Source organism: Eupeodes corollae, chromosome 1 (assembly GCF_945859685.1).
Source record: "Eupeodes corollae chromosome 1, idEupCoro1.1, whole genome shotgun sequence".
Taxonomy (NCBI): Eukaryota; Metazoa; Arthropoda; class Insecta; order Diptera; family Syrphidae; genus Eupeodes; species Eupeodes corollae.
Window position 1 is genome coordinate 132131680 of NC_079147.1, and position 22973 is coordinate 132154652.

At 30.8% G+C, this 22973-nt stretch overlaps 1 protein-coding gene across 1 annotated transcript in view; it reads left to right on the top strand.

Moving 5' to 3' along the window:
* The window catches only part of LOC129939981 (uncharacterized), a 72807-nt gene that overhangs the window by 31397 nt on the left and 18437 nt on the right, over positions 1–22973 (top strand). The window contains exons 4-6 of the mRNA XM_056048192.1: positions 12242–12341; positions 20818–20931; positions 20986–21925. Of these exons, the coding sequence (XP_055904167.1) occupies positions 12242–12341; positions 20818–20931; positions 20986–21925 (1154 nt within the window). The remainder of the gene's footprint in view (positions 1–12241; positions 12342–20817; positions 20932–20985; positions 21926–22973) is intronic.

The window sequence follows — 22973 nt, forward strand, 5'->3', positions numbered from 1 at the left end:
TCCTTCTTTGGCCAGAACGTAAAGATTTAGTGGGTTTGAGACTCGTGAGCACGCTACATATAATTTTCCAAGGGAAAAACAGTTTTATAATATTTCGTCCTAAGTGAGTAATTTGTAGCCGTGTATACCATTACATAACTCTAGTGCGTCAAGATTTCTCATAAACAGGACTGGAACACCAACCCTCAATCTCAACTTATGCGACTATGACTATGGGGTAAGATGTTACTTGTTCTGTGTCCATAACTCTGTCTACTGAGAGGCACTCGACGATATCTCCCTCCACGTCCGACATAATTTGTTCGTTTATCTGGCTAACTATCTAATTATCTGGCGCTTGAATTGCACTTTCACACAACCACTCCTGATTGCCCATATTTATATGCAGGTTTGGATGAACATTACTATTTAATTCATCTGTGCTACAGATAATTTGACAGAATTCATGACTCATTGAATCATTGTGTAGCTGTACTCGCATATTCGTAGTCAGACAAAAACTTTTTTACATATACCCATAACACAGATTCTTTCAAACACGCGTTTATTTTATTTGCCGGTGTACCTTTAAGTCGCCAGCTAGATAACCACCATCCCTCCCGTGATAGCCCGGTTGTTCTTTATGTCTTTCAGTGTACGATTTAGTACTTCAACTGCTTTTTTGTGGGACATTGTACTCTCATCCCAAAACAACAATTTACATTGCTGCAACATTCTTCCACGCTCACTACTTTTGCTGATATTACATACTGGCTTTTTCTCATGAGCTTAGTTCAACGGCAGTTTCAGAACCGAGTGCGCTGTCCGTCCATCACTAAGCAACGTATTTGCTTTTCCTGAGGAAGCTACTGCCAAAGCAACTCCATTGTTTTTTTCGAAATTGAGCTAGCACTAGATTCAAAAGAAAAGTTTTGCCTGTGTCTCCTGGAGCATCTAAAAATAGCAAACCACATTCTCCGCTGGAAATTTTGTTTTTAACTGTGTCAAAAAATAATCTTTGTTCTGAATTTAAAAGTGGAACATCCTCTGCTATCTAGAGCGACAGTATAATGATTTATTTCTCGAACTAAATCACTGCTCACTTCTCCATTTCTCTATGGTCTGCAGGTCATCCCAAATTCATACAAATCTTTCCCTGTCATATTTATAAAGTGATATTCTACAAAATTTGCTTTCCCGTAATACCAATTTTATCCAAATATTATTCAAACCTTTAATTATTTAGGAATGAAAGCGATCAGATTCCACGGAAAGTAATTTTTCCCATGTTAATGCGTTGTTCTCCCGAGGTCAAAAGTAATTCATGTCCTTTCTTAGGTATTAAACTATTTCCTTACCAAATTTAATTCGGCCCACCTGAATTTTCCCATGAGAATGCGTCATTTTCCCGGAGTAAAAAGGAGCCTATGTTCTTTCTCGGGTATCAAAATATCTCTATGCCAAATACAAATCGGTTCAGTAGTTTAAGCGTGATTGAATAACAGACAGACAGAGTTACTTTCGCATTTATAATATTAATAATATAATAATAATAATTAATAATAATAAGGGCTATTGTTTAGAATAAAATAAATATATTTTTTCTCAGTCTTTTATTTTAGAGATTGTTATTCATGCCTTCCGGGCTGGAGTGTTGATGTCCATTCGCTCTACATGACCTAGCCAAGCCGTTGGACTTTAATTCTGCTAACTAGGTCAGTGTCGTTGTACAGCCCGTACAGTTCGTCGTTATATCTTCTCCTCTATTCTCCATCTATGCATACGGGACCATAAATCATCCAAAGAATTTTTCTCTCGAAGCATTCTAAAACGTTCTCATCTTTCTTTGACAGTGTACAGGCCTCAGCGCCATAAATGAGAACCGGGATGATAATTGTCTTACAGATGGTGATTTTAGATGTTCGAGAGATGACTTTACTTTTCAATTGCCTTCTAAGTCCAAAGAAGCCGCGATTTGCAAGAGTTATTTTTCGTTTGATTCCCATTCCAGGTTATGACCTAACAGAATTCGGTTACCTGCCTGTACCGTACAATACAGATTAACGAACTGTTTTAATGATATCAACAAATAATTTTAATTTTTAATGTTTATTGTGTCTTAAACTTACTTTATAAAAGATAAATTAATGTCTACCCATTTACTCTCTATCGCCAATTAAATTGTTATATTTTTTACACTACCATGAAACAAAAAATTAGGTGCATATTTATCCAAAAACACACTTTTATTACATTTCGGATTATTATCTTTCTTAAGCTATTCCTTTAGTTAATTTTATTTAATAAACTGGTACATATATGATATGAGAACTTAAAAAATGTTTACACACAATTTTATTGATAAGAGAAAGAAATAATTTTTTTTATTAATTTTGTATAACCCAAACAAGTGCAGAATATTCCTAAATATTTTTAATGCTCTTCTAATGATTATTTAGCGGGAGCGGGTCGAAATGCTGTATTTTAAAATACTGTATGGTTAAAACTCGTACCATACTGTCTGATTACATTCTTCTTCTTAAAATACTGTATAAGTAAAATATTATCTAAAAATATTGTTTTTTTTGCAAAATTCCGCTCTTAAGTTTCCGTTATAGAGAACAACAAAAGCAGAACTCAATTTCCGCATGTTCCTTATATCATTTATTGAAACTCCAAACAAGTTAAAAAAAAAACAGAATACATTAATAAGTCGTATCATAAATAAGCAAATAACAATAGCCAATAATATTTAAAAGTAGCAATCTATGAATCGTATATACAAATGTATTTAGAACAACAACACACATTCAAAGACTTATGAATTATCATACCGTATTGTTCAAGGAAAGTATATTTGAACATTATGCGAAAGAAAAAATATTATGATGTATCTTCTATATATATAAAAATCTATTCCACTTTTCTTTGTAATGTTATAACGCAACAATTCCTTCACCGATTTGGCTAATTTTGGTCTTGAATTATTTGTGGAAGTCCAGAGAAGGTTTGTACGTACAGAAAATTTTAAATAAATTTAAAAAAGGTTTAAAATCAACATCTTTCCATACTCCAATACACAAACAAATTGTAATAACACTTAAAGAAATCCTGATTTGTTGATTACCTAATTAATTCAAAATACATTATTAGACGGTGGTCGGACTGCACACTCTGCATTAAAATTGCCATTGAATGTACGGGTAATTGAAACTCCAACTTGCAATACTTCGAGAAATTCTGCAATGGCAAAAGTTCTGCAATTAACGTCAATTATTTTATGGGATGAGTGCACAATGGCGAATAAAAAATCAAAAGAAGCAATTAATCGAGCAATGCAAGATTTACTCGGTAATGAACAGCTGTTTTGGTGGTGCTCTGATATTGCTGTCAGGGGACCTTCATCAAACATTACCTGTCATTCCTCCGTCAACTCCTACTGATGAAATAAACGCCTGTTTGAAGTCATCAGTTCTTTGGAGATATGTACGACAATTGACATTGAACATTAATATGCGTATTCACCTACATAATGATGCAACTGCCCACGAGTTATCAAAACAATTGTGGATTGATCACCTTACCGAACAATTTTTGTACAACTGCACAATATATAGATGAGTTGATTGAATGTGTTTTTCCGAATATTGTTCAGAATTACAGAAATCATAATTGGTTGAGAGAACGCACCATTTTAGTACCGAAAAACATTCATATCAATGCCATTAATTTTCAAATTCAAGCGAAACTTCCAGGTGTAGTCACGACATATAAATCAATTGATTGAAGCTACAATCTTAACTTGTAAATCAAAAGAAGAAGTGTGTTTGATAAAGCGTATCCCTATTATTCCAACTGATATGCCATTTGAATTCAAAAGATTACAATATCCTGTGCGTTTATCATTTGCGATGTCCATAAATAAGGCTCAAGGACAAACACTTCACGTTTGTGGTGTCAATTTGGAGGAATCATGTTTTTGACATGGCCAACTTTATGTTGCCTGTTCCAGAGTCGGTACACCCAACTGTTTATTTATTAATGCTCAAAATGGAAAAACTAAAAATATTGTTTATCCAACTGTTTTAGACTAACCCATATAAACTAAAAATAGTAAGAGTACCCAATTCTTTTTTAATTTTTAGTTTTTACTCTTTGCTGATAAATATAATATAAACAGTATATCATTTGAGTCATTTGGACTTTTAAATAGCTTGCAATTTAAAATATTTTTTTGTTTCAATAAAGGAACTTAATAATCATTTTTTTGTATTACTATGCCTAATACGTAGCGAAGCACGTACCGAGCGGTTAGTTCTTTATAAAAGTAATCTGATACAGAAATTTGAGCTACAGTATTTTGATCAAACAGTATTTGTACATACAGTATTTTGAAATACACTATTATGACCCATACTAGTCTCGAACCCAACCGTTATTTTGCATATTGATTCTGGGTGACAACTTTTGTAACATTCTATTATCTTTAGTTTTAAAAGATTAAATTAATATTAATGTCGAAACAAATTGATGAAAACTCTTTAAATGTATTTAAATAAACTGTTACATTATTAAATGTAGACATTTACTAAGGATATCTATACTCATTTTTGTATTTCTAATAGTTCAATTATGTACTATTTATGGATTCTATATAATTTTTATCAATCGGTCATCAAATTCGAATGAGGATTTTGGTATGATAAGATGGTTCTACTATTAATCATTGTCATAATCAGAGATATTACGGCGGGCAATCAATCATTATTATGATTGCATTTATTTCGGACGGTTGAAAAGCCCACTTTCTGGTTATAATCTCATCATTTATCTCTTTTGTTTTGGTGAATGTTGACAATACTATAGTATGATGTTTTTCAATACGTATCTCTATCCTCTACGCATTGTACATAGCTATAGCAATAATTTATGCGGTATTATACGCTTCGAAATCAATAGATTTAGTTTGATGTTATTTACAAGTATGTACATACATAATGTGTAATGTCAATAAAATTGTGAGGCAATAACTCATTAAATTATTAGATCAAAATGTATGTAACACGCATTGCACTTATACGTTCAAAATATATAACCAATTGTTGCGATTATTTGAATTAAACCACGTGAGTGTGGGATTTCTTCAAACACTTTGTTTGTTTCATTGTTCTGCATAAATGATTCGTTAATAATTAAATGAATAAGTATAAAATGTACATTTATATTTGACTATTTGTATCAAGGGTGGATCCAGAGGTAGCTTATTTCTAAAAAAAAAATATTCTGTTCTTGGTGGCATTTCTGTAGATGAGAAAGTTTGCCAGAAAAATGTGATCTTTTTATACATATACAATACAAGAATCTGATATCAAAAACTGTATGGATTTTTTGGAATCAATTTTCTGCTTTGGTTTTAGTCTGCTTACTCGTAGACTGGAAGACAAATTATAAAAAATGACTGTTCTGCCTGAACCTTTTGAAATTATTCTGATCTTAAAGGAGTCAACAAAACTTACAAATTTTAGAAAAAAAAAATGTTTGATTCTTGAATTTAAGGAAATAGGTGCATTTAAGTACATAATTATTCTAAAAATGTAATAAAAACATATTAAGGTAAGCAAATAACTTTGGAAGAAACAAATTATTCGTTGTAGAATCTCTTTTCACTTCAGCTCTAGAGAGATTCAAATTGTATACACATATAATAGATACGAAACGTTGATTAATTCTTCAATTATCCATTAGTTCAACAAAAGTGTCTCTCTTGCTGTTTTCGGGACTTTCTTGAAATTTGTGTTTAAATCTCAGTTCAATATTAAAAAATAAAAAAGAGACCCACACCCACACTGATAACTTCCCATCCCGTCTGTCTATTTTTCTTGCTTTGTAGTTTTTCGTGTTAGGTTTAAAAAGTTGTAAGTTGTATTATTGTTAAAAAATTTAAAATTACCAACAATATTTTTCATATAAAGAAGTAGTTTAGTTTGAAAATCTAGTTTTATTTAATAGATTTTTAGTCAAAAAAAAGCATTTCTTAAATTTTTACAAATTAGATGAATCATATTAATTTTAGAGATATCAAGAACCAAATATTAATTTTTACCAAATTTATGAACTATTTCTTTCAGATTTTTTTTTAAGGAAAAAAACTACTGAATATCGAAAACAATATTTTCTGTGAAATAAAAATAGTTTGAAGACAATATTTTTAATTTTTGAAGTAAATTTTTACCAAGTTTTAATATTGTTTTATTGTTAAATTTTTATTTTTTGTAAAAAAACTGTCAATTAGATTTTTCTAACAATTTTAATGAATGTTGAAAACAATATTTCCTATAAGTTTAAATAAGTTGGAAGCCACAATCTCAAATGTTTGAAAAGATATCTGAGTCGAAAATCAATTTTTACCAACTTTTGTTAAATTTTGTTTAGGTTTTTAGTTCTTTGTAAGAAAACGGTAAATTTAATTTTTCTTAAAATTTGACTGCGCGTAGACAATAATATTTTTTAAAAGAAAAAAGTATTTTAAGCCAATATCTCAAAGATTTGAAAATATATTTAAATCGAAATTCAGTTTTTACCAGTTTATTAAATACTTACAGCGAAAATTTGACAGTTGTTTATGTGCGTTTTCAAATACTGGATGGTTTAAATCAAGAATTCTTGTGTTATAAGTGAAATTCAATATCTAATCTAAATTTGTAAGTTTTAATGGCTTTTATTTTTACTTTAAAAAAATACAGTACATATAAAACGTTAAGGGACTCTTGGAAAGAAATGTTTCTTAATAATCCAACATTTTTCGACCAATAAACTTGGCCCACCAACAAGCCTATTCACTCGGTACTCATAATTAAAGCTTGAACAGAGGAGACAAAATTAGATAAAATACAACATTGTAAATGATCAACCATTTTTCAGTATCATGTTTGTTCTCGGTTTCAATAAAAAAGGAACAAATCAAGAACAATTAGCTTTAGTTATGCCAAGTTATATGGAAAGTTAATTATTGGTCTCAAAAAATGGACGTCATTTATAAATAGAGCATAACCCTGGAAATATTGGTAAGGTTTTTTCTCTCCAGTAGCACGTCATTTACTAGCACAATTTAAGTACCGAAGATCGGTAACATTTGTGTACAGCCGGTCTAAATTATAAATTACAACGGGGTATTATATACATTGAATTTAAATTAATTGCACAAAAACTGTACTCAAAAGTGGTTTATTTTTTATATTTAAAATGTATATCATATATGCAAAAAATACTCTAAATATGTGGCTAAATTAGTTGAACTTGCAAATAATATTAGTGGTAGTCAGTTATCAATTGGCTGTAGGATTCAAACTGGAACTAATTTATGAAATGATTTAAAGTAAAATTGGAAAAAATGTATTTATTCAAATTCTAAAATAATTTTAATTTGTTAACCCATTCAGCTGACTCAAAAAAATATCAATTTCTTCATAGTAGAAAGCTTTGCAAAAGGGCGAACAAAAAATTGGAGGTTGATTTTGGATAACTCTTTTCAAATTTGTTTCTTAACATCTTAATGGAGTGGTTAGAACCAACAGATGGCACAATACCCACCAATATTTAAAAAAAGATATACAATATTTTCCGAAATTTGTGTGCGTATTCAGTTGAAGCGGAGTCTTTGTGTTAATTTCAAAGGGAATACAACATCAATCAATATCAACGTCGGTAGTTTTTAAGTAAAAAAACGGACGCACTGTAACACGTTTTTTGAGCTATTTGTAGTGCTATTCGGATTTATATAATTTTTCTTTTCCTTATCTCATGTTTCTTTTGCACTGTTTTGTTGGAAAATCTATCAATAGTATAGTAGGATTTTACACGAATAACAAAAACAATATACGCAATATAAATACTACCGATAAAAGTTATAGTAGAATCTTACTACGGATAGGTTTTTGACATTTATACCAGTCTCGAATGGATCTTATGTGATCTTCGTTCTCAAAAGTTGATTTGATTGATATTGCATTTGCATCTCGATGACTGTTCGTTTAGTAGTTGTGCATTTGGAATCATGTGTTTTCCGTCGGGGAAAAAAATCAATCTGTTACTGTTGATATTATTTAGTTTTGTTAATTAAAATTGACTAACTGATCTTATTTTGCAAGGGAAAATAATAGAAAAGATAATTAAGTTTGATGCTTCCACCAAAAGTTTATCTAAGATTAGATTAAATAAATCTTTTATTTTGTTTCCACCACACAAGAAGATTTAAAAATGATTAAGTTTGACAGCACTTTCTAAAATGCAAATAGTGTTTCGATATTTCTTATGAAGTGCAAGTGAGGTAATTTGATTCGTGTTAAAGAATTAAGAACTGAATTGTTCAGCACCATATAAGAATATGCTACCTGCTCCATGTGCATTTAAAAAAATTTTTTTTTTATACAAACTTCAAATAAACAGACCATAATGCATTATCTGTAAAAACAACTCCTTCACACAGATTTTTCTTCACAAATTTGGACTCGATTCCGGTAGGGGAATCAAACTCATTTCAGCTGCTTCAAGCTCGCTTCAACACGACATGTTAACGTAGTAGTCTACAAACAAACCTTAAACTCTAAAATCGATTATCACCTTACATAGACGTATTTTCTTGATTTTGATAGTCAACTATGAACTAAAAACTGGTCTGAAATTCTGTATTTTTTTTTGGAATTTTTTGATGAATTATTCTGGCAAAAATTCAATCGCATCTACTTTCAAATATAAAAATTGGACAACTGCGGATCGGTTTTTTGGCCATTTCTCACTGTACTACATAGAGAATACCAAAAACACGGCTAATTTAACTGAAACAAAAAACGTCTAGGAAAATTTTGTCGGTTATTGGTTTGCATGTTTGAACGAAAATGTTCTTTTATACAGACAGTTTAAATTTGACAGTGGGTAACCATGTTAATTTGGCGATTTCTGAATAAAGTTAATTTTTTTCTACGGATTTATTTATGCCAAATCATACTGGCAATTAATCCATCTGAATCAGTAATACTTTTCACAATTCTTTGATTTTTATTTTCTATTTCTTTTTTTGAATCGCATTTCGATAGTTAAGCCTTGGTGTTTCGGTTTTTAATGATTTGACTTGATTAAGTAGTGCATTTTTAAGGATAATTGTTTATTGTGTCCCTCGCACGGTATTTTGAAAAGTAAGGTAAGATGGAGTTTCCCTGAACTATATTAAGAAATGGTTAGACAGATGCATTTTATTTCAGGACTCTTTATAAAATCACTATTTAAACAATCCAAATGATTATTGGTTCCTTTTCAAAATAGTTAAGACTTTATGCTATCTTAATGTTTACAAAGTTCTACTATGAAGGACATCGATGATATATAACAAAACTATGACGTCCGTTTCCTACTGCAAATTGTTATCGAATTATTGTTAATGCCACTTATGTATATAAGTTAAGTTACAACATGGTACTTCTATATCCACTTCACAAACAAAACTCAAAAAACGAAGACAGCTTTAGTTTGTTTTGTGTTATTATTTCCTGATTTAAAAATATCAAGAAAAAAGTTTGTTTTACCTGAAAACAAATGTATTTTTCTTCTTACTGCCAGTGATAACGAGAAGATATTATTATCACGAAGATAAATAGAAGATTTACTTTGTCGGTCGCTCTTCCATGAGAATGGATATAGCGTCAAAACATCACTTTTAATAAATTAATATCTGCTTGTGTATTGCAGACTTTTTCTTGAATGTACATAAATATTTACATATGTAAATACCTAAACATTAAGTATTTTTTGTTGACAGATTGTCTATGCTTATGTACTTTTTCTTTTAACTGTAACTTACCATATTCAGGTCTTGAATCAATTTTTAACTTCCCATAGGAAGTTATTGTAATGGGTCCGATTTGTCAAATTGAAAATTTTGATATTTCTCGACGTTTCAAGATCCCTAGAGTCGAAATAAAAGATTCTTAGAAAGATTTCTGTGCGTACGTGCGTACGTACGTTCGTACGTCCGTACGTCCGTACGTCCGTACGTTCGAGACGTTTTTTTCGTCCTCCATAGCTCAAGAACCAGAAGAGATATCGACTTCAAATAAATTTTGTTATACAGATAAAAAGGCAAAAAGATGCAGAAAGGGCTCTCAAGAAAATGGCGTGGGTTGTTTTTTTACCATAGCAGTTTGAAAGAAAGGTGAACATTTTGGTTAACCCTAAATATCTTACGAACAAAAACGCTATAGACTTGAATTAAATTTTATATAATAAAATGTAACGTGATATCAAAGAAGTATATTTTTTGAAAAAAATCCATCTAACGTTTTTTTTATAAATCAAAAAAAAACTGAAAAAAAAATTTGTTCACCTCCAAAATATTACGACTAAAATATGATTTCATCTCCAAAACAATTATGTGCAACGAAGAATGATGTTTTCGACATCTGATAAAATTTTGAGAAAAATCGAATTGACAGTTTTTTTTATAAAAAATCTAAAACAAAACGTTACCCAAAGTTGGTAAAAATTGAATATCGATTCAAATATCTTTTCAAAAACTTGAAATTTAGCTTCAAACTAAATTTATTTTATAAGTAATATTGTTTTTAACATTCGGAAAATGTTGAGAAAAATAGAATTGACAGTTTTTTTACAAAAAAAAAAAATGAATAAAAGTTGGTAAAAATTAATATTCGACTCAAATACCTTTTCAAAAATTTGAAATATTGGCTTCAAACTAATTTTATCTATAAGAAATATTGTTTTCAACAGTCGATTAAATTTTTTAAATTTTGAAGAAAATCCAATTGACAGTTTTTTTACAAAAAATAAAACACTAAAAAAACAATACTAAAACTAGCTAAAAATTTACTTTTGACTCAAATAGATTTTCAAAAATTAAAAATATTGGCTTCAAATTTATTTTATTTCATAGAAAAAATTGTTTTTGATATTCAGTAATTTTTATATATAAATCCAACAGTCCGTTTTTTTCATAAAAAATGAAATCTACAAAAAAAAGTACGCAAATTTGGTAAAAATTGATACGAGTACAAACTTTTAAGCAAGACAAATCGACAGACGAGATGGGAAATTATCAGTGTGGCTCGCATCCCATCCTATTTTTTTTATTTTGTAGTTATATTTTGTGTATATATAAAAGGGTTACTTGTTTCTTATTCGTTGAAAATTTAGTTTTTCAAGGCATAAAATTAAATCTTACATACAAGGTGTAGGTACATGAGTCAAAACTATTTTCGTTGTTAAAAATATTTAAGCCATGCAATATCGTTGTGCTGTTTTTAAATGTATGAGAATTTTAAAACATTTGGAATCGTCTTCATTTTTGTTGATAAATGGCACCGATTACAATAAGTAACTAACCTTCTAAACTGTACGAGCTTAAAGGCTATAAGTAAAATTTGAATTTTGTGTTGCGTTCGTATAATTTTGAACTTTCATAAACTCTAAATTAAATTGCAGGTTTAAATATAGATACTTTTGGAAAATAACTCTTTATAAACAAAAAGGCTTATGATATTCAAAAATCAATTTATTATATGTAATTCTGGGTGCTAACATTGTGTTTATGTAAACAAGTTTACATCAATACACAAACAATTAAAATTTAATAGAAAAGTAATCTTAGTAATTTTAAATTTTCTTATAATGAATAGGACTATCAAAAGATTAAAACTAATTTAAAACTTAATTTCACGATTTTGAAAAATGTCGGTCTAAACTTAAAAGTCATTGCAGCTAGATTTTGTTTTCTTTATTAGATCTGTATTGCTAACTAGTAAAGTGTTAAACCTTTAACATTTTTAACGCAATTGTGTATACTAATTTAACGAAATTTGTTCTTGTTCTTGCGGTTTGCATGGCGTGCTATACGGAACCTAACATCGATTTTCCCAACTTACTATAGATTTTAGAGCTCTACAAAACAATTAAGGTCTATTAGGTCTATGTGCGAGACATTCCGGTTTCCATTTTTTAAGTTAAAATTAAATTGGCTTCATTCTTATACTGAAAAATGTTAGTTTCTTTAATTCCATATAACTATATAACATTAAACAAATTCTTACAGAAGTAAATTTCATTTTATTGTTATCATGTATGTACAAATATATTTTCAAATAAATGTTATCTAAATTTTAAAAATAAAATGGTTTAATAAAGAATAATTTCAAACACACACACCAATATACATTCTAAATAATTAAATTCGTATTTGCATTTTCTGTTTTTGTAGGAGTCAAGTAGCTTCCTACCATCATTGGAAGCAATATCCTTTGCTGTTAAAAGTGTGGCGGCTAAACTAAATTGGACTCAAGTTGATATCTTTGTTGGAGGTAAGTCTATAAAAAAATGAAGACTAAGAATAGCATTAAAGTATACATTTATATAAGTACAATTACCAATACGATTTTCATTGAAATACTTCTCTTAAAATTGAGCAGGACTGAAAAGAACTGAACACAGCTATTAGACTATTATTTATTAACAACAACTGTTGTTTTAAATTTAACCATCCCAAAATCACAAAAATTTAAATATTCGTTTGTTCCAAGTCAATAATATCTGACAGTTTTTCACCGATTTTGATGTTAGCTTTATTTAACTAAAAAATTCAATTTCTACTTTTCTTACAAAAATGTAATCCCACAGAAAAATATTGCTTCACATTATTTTCGACTAAAATATCTGCGAATAAAAAGTGACTTAGACTTCAAACTTATTTAATATTACATAAAACGTAACATTTGGAAAATTTTTAATACAAATTCAATTGAAACTTTTTTTTATAAAAAATATATAATCTTTAAATATATTTGTTTTGAAAATCTCTATAAGAAACAACTTAATTTTTAATCTTTTCGAAATTATTTAAATGACAGTTTAGTATTACACAATAAATATCATTTCCAATGAAAGCTTATCAGAGTGGGTCGCATGCCTGTCTTTAAATTTCGATTGTCCCTTTTTGTTCTATATTATTTTAAACAAAACTTTCTCTTTCCCTAATGCGGGAGGAAATGAATACTTTTCATTTGTTTTGTTTGCTTTTTGTAACTGCCTTTTATAACATACATAATATATCAATAAATATGCTTTGATTATTAACTATAATAATCAATTACATACATAATGATTTGATTTTAAATAAAAATAAAATTAAATTTATAAATATGAAATGCAAAGTTGTGAACCACTTAACATGATATTAATTGGCCTATTATGTAAGACAACTAAGAACTAAGTTGAGTTGTAATCCGGAAATCGGTATTACTGATCACTACTAGTTGACTTATGAAAGTCAACTAAAAAATGGTTGACATTTTTTTAATTATATTATATTAATAACACGTTAACTCCATGGACAAAATCATTGATAGCATGATTATTTTGAATTTTATCGACATATATTATTTTAAAAATGTTGACTTACATATGTGTAAGGCACAACTTGCATTGACAAATATCGCAGCTCTTTCAAGACTCTAATGCAAGCGTGATTTCGACAAGATTCAACGATATTGCGACGACTGGAAACTGAAAATAAATGTCCAGAAGTCAGAGACAATTCTGTTCCGGACTCCGTTGGCTAGGGCCACGAGGGATACGTGTAAGAATTGGCGCAAGATGGTCATCGTTGATCTTCACGGGCAGCCATTGGCGAGCAAAAATGTAGTGAAGTACCTCGGTATCTGGTTAGATCAGTATTTATATTTCGACAGACATATAAATGCTGCTCTGACCAGGGCCAGAGGAGCCTTCGCTCTGACGAAACGGCTGTTTTTTAGCAGTCGGCTTGACCCCAGAGTGAAAGTAATTTGCTACATGGCCCTCATACGGCCAATGATCGTTTATAGTTGTCCTGTGTGGTTCAACGTTGCCCCTTCCCAGATGGAGAAGTTTCGGGTGTTCGAGCGGCAGTGTTTACGACGCTGTACCGGCTTATATCGAACAGCCGAATCTTCTTATGTGCATTACTATTCAAACGAGGTCCTATACAACGAGGCTCGAATCAACAGAATTGACAATTTCGTGATAAAACTCGTTCGAGGTCACATTGCAAGAGCTATGTCTTCGACCAACAATTTAATTTTCGGGGCGTTCTATCCGAACGACGAGTATTTTGAGAGTGCACGCTTGAGCGGCTTCATTCCCCCAGAGGCATTCCTCTTTTTAGATAGATGCGGTCTGATACAGGATAGATTGGCAGTTCCGTTAATCTACCACGTCAGACGAAGAACCGTGGATAGGCGACTCCTGTACAATCGGGACGTCATGGCACAAGGCGGAGCAGAGCTCCTTCGGTTCAGTAGGGCTGTGTCCGAACGGGACCGAACTGATAGGGTGAAGCAGGAGAACCAGTTTTGGTGGCTTCAATCGGCACTTGATAGTGGGTAGTCGGGATGGGGTTTTAAGCCTTAAGGCCGAAAGGCATTAGTAATTAGTGTTATAGTTTAGTTTAGAGTGTCCGTATGGGACCATTAAGTTAGTTGTAAGTTATGGATAATTAGGCTAGTTTTATGAATTTTTGTCAAGCTTTAAGATAGGTTTAAGATTGAATAAATAAAAATGAATTTGAAAAAAAAAAAAAAAAAAACTCTAATGCAATCCCCGGCCAGATAGAAGGCATATTTAAAATTAAAAATACTAAAGATGGGATATACACTTAAAATTATGACATTCGGAATGTAGTAACCTTTTCTATTTAAATAGAGATTTTGAAGATTTTTTTTTTGGTGATTTGATTCGAATATGGGTTATATCGATAAATCTCGTCATTTGTCATATGACCCTTACCCACTCTGGACAGATACTACGTATAGCACTTCTTTTTATACTACCGAAACTGTGGGCTGAGCAAGGCCTGAATTAAAATCATTACCACTGCACTTTTGGTACCTTCCTTCTGCCATGAAACGTAGGGCAGTGAAAAGTTTGTGAGTTGGGATTGGAGAGGAACGCTGTGGATGTTTCAAATAATCTTTGATTTCGTTTACCACATAAACAAATGCGTCTTTGTTGAGTCTAAAATGACTTATAAATCTGCAACAAAACGAAGACATTAAATCAACACTTCTCATCAAAGAATTTGTTTACAAATAATACTTTTTGTTTGGAAGTTCCAATGGATTGGAGTAATCTCAAATATTTTTTTTCATCAGAGCAACATTGAGGGGATTTTCTTCTTCCGAATTTACACTAAACAAATCAACAGAACTCTCCATTTCGTATTATTTTGACTTTTTTATACAATTTTGCACTGAATTCAAAACTTTGAATTTCTTATTTAACTTAACATAGCTGATTTTGACAAAACCAAGCACAAAGAGTAAGCAATGTATTAGGTCAACTCGACTGAAAAAAAATGTCTTTCATAATACGAATTGTGTTTGTAATTGTCATAATAAGCCCGTAAATTTAAAATAAAGACCTGTTTTAAATTTAATATCATAATGTGCAGTCTGTGCCACATCGCCAACTTTTCTATTAAAAATAAATTAGGGGCGCAACAGTCCGTCGAAAACTAGGGCCTAGTCACTTACAACTCTCAACCATTCCTGTGTGTGAGTAATGTTGTCAAGGATTGAAGGGACCAACAGTTTTAAGCCGAATCCTAACGGCTATAACGACAATAATTACTCTTTGGGGATTTGTAAATTCCTCGCAAGAGACAGTATCCGTCGAAAAAAACTTTAGAAGGTACATGCAGGGATTGAACACAAGACCTCTGGCATGACAGTCCAACAGTAACCATCATGCCACGGGTACTATTTTCTTATTGGTGAGCTTATAAAGTTGCACCGTATAATTTTGTATTCTTAGCAAATTGAATATAATCTATATTAATAATTTTAAACAATATGCAGTTTATTATCTACTCTGTTTTCCGTCGAGAGTTTTAGAGAAGAATTTTAAGTAGTAGTTCCCATAGGAAGTTATTGTAATGTGTCCAATTTGTCGAATTTAAAATTTTGACCTGTTGCGACGTTCCTAGTTCCTCACAGTCCAAATAAAAGATTCTAAAAGAAATCCATGTTTGTGCGTTTGTACGTACGTTCGGGAAGCTTTTTTCGCCGTCGAAATTGCAATAACCAGTGGAGATATCTACTCCAAATAAATGTTGGTATATCGATAAAAATGCAGAAAGATGAAGAAAGGTCTCTCAAAACAATTTTGGTTAATATGAAATTTGTCATAAACCTATAACGCTACCGACTCAAATTAAATTTTATATACATAATATTATTCTGACGTGGTGCCAAACTAATAAAATTTGAAAAAAAAAAAAATTGTTTTATAAAACAAAAAAATAATTGTCACCTCGGATATTTTATCATCAAAAATGATTTTGTCTCCAAGTTATTTAATGCAACGATAAATAACCCTTTTGACATCTGGTAAAATTTAGCGAAAGCCATCGAATTGACATTTTTTTCCAAAAAATAAAATTCCAAAAAAAAATTGATTTAAGATATTTCAACTTATACATAAATTTTTCATAAAATTCAGTTTTTTTTTATACAAATTTAAATCTACAAAAAAAATACGCAAAATTGTTAAACAATGATATTCGTTTCTCGATACCGCGTGAAAAAATGAAGATATTGACTACAAAATGATTTCATTCTGTGATTAACTGTTGCTCTTTATATAAGAAATACAAACTTTTAAGAAATCTTACTAAAATTGAATGAAGTAAGATTTTGAAATCAAACTATGTATTTCATTATATACAAAATATTGCTGTTTATTTTCAATTATTTTTTTTTAGAAAAATTTAACTGACAACTTTTTTAATAAAACACGAAAACCTACAAAAACAAACAACTGATTAGAAATGGTTTTTGAATCAAGTATTATTGACTTGAAATTATTTATCTCACACAAAATATTGTTATAGATATATTGTTAAAGTTTTAAGCAAGTCAATTCGATGGACGGGATAGGAAGTTATTAGTGTATGGGTCCATCCCAGACTCTTTTTTGTAAATTTATTTTGTTGGCCTATGTTTCACAGCTTTTCAAAATTATTGTTGTGTATAGAAAATAAAATGATCGACTGGTTCACACGAACTTGCTCCTGTATGCATAGAGCCTGTTTAAAAAAGTATCTATATAACATCTAAAAATATACCTGTAAAATAAGTTTGTCTTCAAAGATATAAATGATTTGTCAAAAAAACCGCGCGATTCATCCCAAGACACAACTCATCCTATAGTTCGTTCAAACCTTTTTCCTTTGGATGGCTTTATTTTAATTACATATTAGAAGAACCAGGATGGAAAGTAAATTATCTGAAGATAAGAAAGAGGAAGAACATGTATGTGTAGTTAGACAGGTGCCTTAAACGAATGAAGAATAGTTCATTGGCGTGCTCAGTCATGTTTATGATGATAATGAAGGAATGTTATTAGTAGGTAGAAGGTACTTACTACAATCCAATCACATTCCTTCTTTCCTACAAGGTTTCAGCGCAAACATATAGTTATTACGTTCAGTTTATTCTTTTCTTAAATTTTAAAAGAAACAAGCATACGAACAAGTACAAGAAATTGCTATTTATGTGTTTTTTACAGTCAGGCTCTTATGTGTTTTGAATTTTAGTTATGAAGTGAAACGTAAGCAATAATTGTAGAGGTTGTATACGTAACACCTGTATAGGTATAATGTGTATACAAACGTTGAAAAAGTGATTCTAATAGAAAACACATATTCTCTTTCTGGTCCGTTTCTTAAACTTCTACTAAGTATTTATTCTTTTATATAGGCAAAGGCAAACAAAATATGTGTGAAGCAACCTTAATCTTAAAGAATAATATTTTAAAATCATTTATACAAAGGTACCAAGATAATACTTCTTGATAGACACTTGAAAATAGATTGTTGATTAAATATATCATATTCGTTAATCCGATACAGTGGCGCTACACGGATGGCCATCGTTGGTATTTACAATAATTATTGTTATAAAAATACATAAACATGTACCAAATGCATTAATTTGGATAAAAGATAGGAATGTAATTACAATTCTGTCAAAATAATGCGCTCTTTCCGGCTCATGCACAGTTAATATATTCAAAAAAAAAACTATTTTAAGTTTGTCTTCAAAAATTTAGATGCCATTTTATAAATCAAAAAATTCTTGATTTTTCAATTTTTTTTTTTGAAAATGGTTAGAGCGGTTTTTTTAAAATTAATTTTGTATGTATACAATTTTTTAATATTGGTCTAAAAATGTTTTTGGTATGCAGTTGTTTAGTGATTGTAAATATACGCCCAACATTTGAATTTCGTAAAAAATTTTAAACCGTTTTTGAGGTATAGAATTTTGAAAAAAAAATTCAATATTTTTTTAAAAATCCAAAAAATAAAAAAATTCACTTTTGATAATCAAATATTGTTAGGGCAATATAAGAGCTTATTGAAAAAAAATCAGTTTATACGTTGCTCAGAAAATTATAGCGGTACCTTTCCTGGGCAAAACAAAAATATGTTTTTCTTATTAAAAGAAGCCAAGTTACAAAAATTAAATTTTAAAGAAAATTAAAAAAAACTATCTGTTTGTTTTTGAGAAAATTCGAAATATCGTTTTTTGACCAAAAAAATTGTATGGGGGCCACTGTTAGTTTTGATCTTAAAAAAAAAAATGAAAAAAACGATTAACACGAATCTGCTCAAAAAAGTTTGAACTCAATCGACCTAATGGTTTAGATTGTAAAAGCGCGGACAGACAGTCAAAACAAACCAAACGGAATCGCGGCACCCACTTTTTTCGACTTGTCTACCATCGTAATATCATGTTTGATTAAAATCTCGAGTTCGAAATTTTGCACGAATTCAAAACTTGCCATATATGTACATAGTTCCGTTATGTCGCAGGTAAAAATTATCATGGTGTGAATATCTTTGTACGTTCTTAAAATATTCTAATCAAAAAAAAAATATTGCAGCTTGAAATTGTTGGTATTGTCCCTTGCTGTTAATTTTTCTTTTTTTGAAGTAATTTTTTGTGCGAAGCAAATTTATGAAATACAGGAAAACAAACGAACGTTAAAGATACTTTTTCGATATTTTTATATCATTCGTGTTCTAGTTATGTTTTATTTTATTTTTACATCACACATCACAGTGTTCTTCTGATACATTTAAGTTCAACCAAGACCAAGTGTAAGTGCATATCAAGGTATATATATGTACCAACCAGATAAAGTACGTTGAAATTGGTTAAAGCGGCAACGAAGAGGCTGGACAAACAATGAGGCTTGTGTAAAGTTAGTGTTAGAGTTGATGTAACGGGATTTGTTTTTCTTCCTTCGTACTCATGTAAGTGCTGTGAAGATCTAAAATCTTTGCATCCTGAAATTACAAGATTGTATTTAAAGTAATTGAAGAAAGAATATGAACACTGCAAATAATTTGTTTAAAAGTAAACTCAAGGATAAAGGAAACTGAAAATAAAGGGTGATTAAATTTTAAGGCCCGATGTTGAACATGAACCGTATCAAACGTCAAGTTTTTTTCTGTATTTCATTTTACATGTCTCAGTTTTTGACTATTTCAATTTAAACCATTGAATCGAGCAACGGATTAAAGTTATTCAGGCTTAATATGAAAATGAATATCGTGCGCTTTAAGATTTGTTCGGTCAAATTATTCGGCAACAATTTGAGCAAACCGGGTCTGTAGAAGATTTGAAAACACCAATGCATCCTCCATCTGCAGAAAATATTGCTGCTGTTCTAGTTAGTGAGGCTGAAGAGTCGTTCACCCAACTCGTCGTCGTGTCAACCAATTGCACCTCTCATTGTTGATGAACATTATGCATTAAGACTTGCATTTATACGCTTACTAGGTGGAATTGACTCAAAAACTAAAGCCTCTTAACCTATCAAGCGTCGTCAATGGTCAGAATGTTAGATATTTTAGTGAAATAGTTTTAAGATAGTTCAAAAAGGATTTTAAATATTTGAGTTATTTGGAAAGTTCAAAATTAAAGCAATATGTAACAAAGCTTCAGGTGGATAGTTTGTGACGACAGCAACCAAATAAAAAAAAACTATTCCTTTATAACCTTCATGTGGATATAAACTTATCTGTTTTGCCACCTGTAACCAAATATGTAATTTGTACTTTTTTGTTTTAAATGAACATTTGTGTAAATTTTAAATTCTTTTGACAGACATTTTGTCTACAAAGAAAAGTAAAGGAAAACTGCGACATAACTCTTATTTTCTCTTTTATAACAATTTTACTTCATTTTACTTTACTTTTGAATGAAATGTGCCTGGATTGTGGCACAAGGCACACGGTATAAATTTCATATCAAATATGTGTACATATGTATATGTATGTACGTTAATTTGCCTTGTAACTATAATTTCCATTGCCAATTAAATGTTTTTGAGATAGATTTCGAATGTTTTGCAATGTCAATTCGAAAAGGAGAATGGCCACTGTCCGTACATGTGTGAAGAAAGTGCAAACACCCATAATATTAAAACCAAATGAAAGCTTATGTTTTTCTTAATATACATGATTAATATTTTAAAAATCGGTTTGGGAAATTTGGAGATATTTGAGCTTGAAGTTGAAATAGTAAAAATCAAGAAAATCATATTTTTTGCCATATCAGTATATAACTCTTTTACTCCCCCAAATTTAAGCTCCAATATCTCAAAATGTCACGAACGGATTTTGAAAATATTAATCATGTATATTTAACAAAACATCAGCTTTAATTTTGTACCCATTTCAATATTTCGAAACTACATGCATACAACGTTGTCATTGAATTTTCTTTCTTTCAGATAGGAATTGGGGTCTTCCACTAACTATAGCTGCTAATCTTCACATACCATACAGAATTAAAATTGGTGAAAGTGATGCCCAAGACTTAACAATGAATGATGTACCTGGAAAAGGTAACATTTAATATGAACTTAAGCTTCAATTTCTACCTTAGTTTTCCTCAATAGTTATAATCGTGACAGCAGATATGAACGATCCTTCCACCCTCCAAATACTTACTCGCTTTGAATTACTCATCCACACTAAGGTGCTTTTAATCGACATTATTGCAACGTCCTTTAATGCTGAAAATAAATTCTACAAGAATCTGTCTCTGATAAAATCCACCTCAAAATTGATGTCCAATTTACTTCTACTCACTGTACTAAGTGATAAGTACCGTCATTTTCTGAATGTAGCATTTGATGATGATCGCATCGGTACCGTTCAAACCTATCATCAGATTCGCCGGTGGCAGCAACAAATACAGCACACAGGCACTGATCTAAGTATCCTCCCAGAAAATGTTGATTGGCCGATGCGATTGGACCGTTCCATTCAATTGGAGCAACTTAACCTGCCATTCCAATGTGAAAACACATCTGTAACATTGCAAAAGATCACACAAGTCTGCAACGATATTGAGGAGTTCGTGCAACAATGTGGTGTGGCAAATCAAACCCAACCCAGAATACAAATAAAAGAATTATGCAACTCTACCAATGTTCAACTACCACGGACTGAAGCGAGAATATCAATATTGCGGAATTTCATAGATTTCTTCCATTTTTATGATTTCATCATTTCAAATGCAGCACGAGGATCAACAGCGGATTCCGTACAATTTCCCAAATACGATTTCCTTGTGTTAGATATTGTGCGAAGTTCAGTGAATAAGACTGCCAGTCCATATGAATTCAAATGGAGACCACTACTCATTTTGGAACAACATGAAATTAATCTGACGTTCATTACACACTCCATATTGCCAGGATACAATGATTGGTTGTCAGAGAAGACGTCACAATTTTGGCATTGCGGCACGATATGCTGGACTATATTGGCTGTGTGCTTCGTATTTCTTTTGTGCATTGTTTTGGCGAGTGTTGCCGCTGGAATCACTTTAAGGTAATTATTTTATTAAATCTGAATTAAGATTAAGTTTTATAGTTGAAAGCACGTTGTGCTTGAACTCTGGAAATAATAATAATAATAGTAATAGTGTTTGCAATGCCACACAAACCTCTTATACGATTTGTGGTTCAAATTTGATAAAGTGCATGAAGTAGCTTAGGTTAGGTTAGGTTAAAGTGTCTGTCCGTGATGAAGTATGACACACTTAGGCCAGTTTAATTCCCAATTGTGATAGCACATGAATCTTGAGGCTTTCTTCTAGGCTCAATTGAATCAGTTTGAGTACCTTACGAAACGTGAGAGGCTGATTATACAAATATGATTTAAATCGTTATAGACGAATTCTTCTAGGTAATACCTGCATTTTTGAGTTATTGCATAGAATGTACAAAGAAGGTTAAGAACTGTTTCCTTCTCTTCCTCATCCATACAACTTCTGCAAAAGTCATTTGAGAATACGCCGAGCAGCGTGGCGTGCTTTCCCATTAGACAGTTACTTCTTGTTTTACTTATGATGTCAATAATTTAGGTTATGTTGCGAATATCTTCATTTCGTACCTTTTGGCTTGGTCGTATATTCAGAATTTTCCTAGCTAGGGAAGTGGTTCTTACAGACAAGCTCATTGTCTGTAGTCCGTGCGTGATAAGGAACGGTAGAATAGTAGATTCGAAAATATATTTCATTGCGTCTGCACTTTGGGGCAATTTTAAAATATGTTTAATGCTCCAGGATTGTTTCCATATAGTCCATAATTTTTACACAAGGTAGCAAGTTCCGTCAACATGCCTTGTATTTAGGTTTTTTCTTTTTGATTGTCCAATTGTATCCTTTATAATGTTTTCATTAAATTTCTCGAATATCTTTCGTTATTTTATATCTTATAGTTTTTCTGAGTTCGCTTAGCTCTATTATTTCTTGGTTAATTAGTTGTGGTTTTGGTCTTAAGGTTTCTCTTTTAAAAATAAGAGCTTTGGTTTCGTCTGATAGTTTTTCGTTGGAAGTCTTTGTGTTCATTGTTGAAATTTTTGTTGTAGTCTTTAT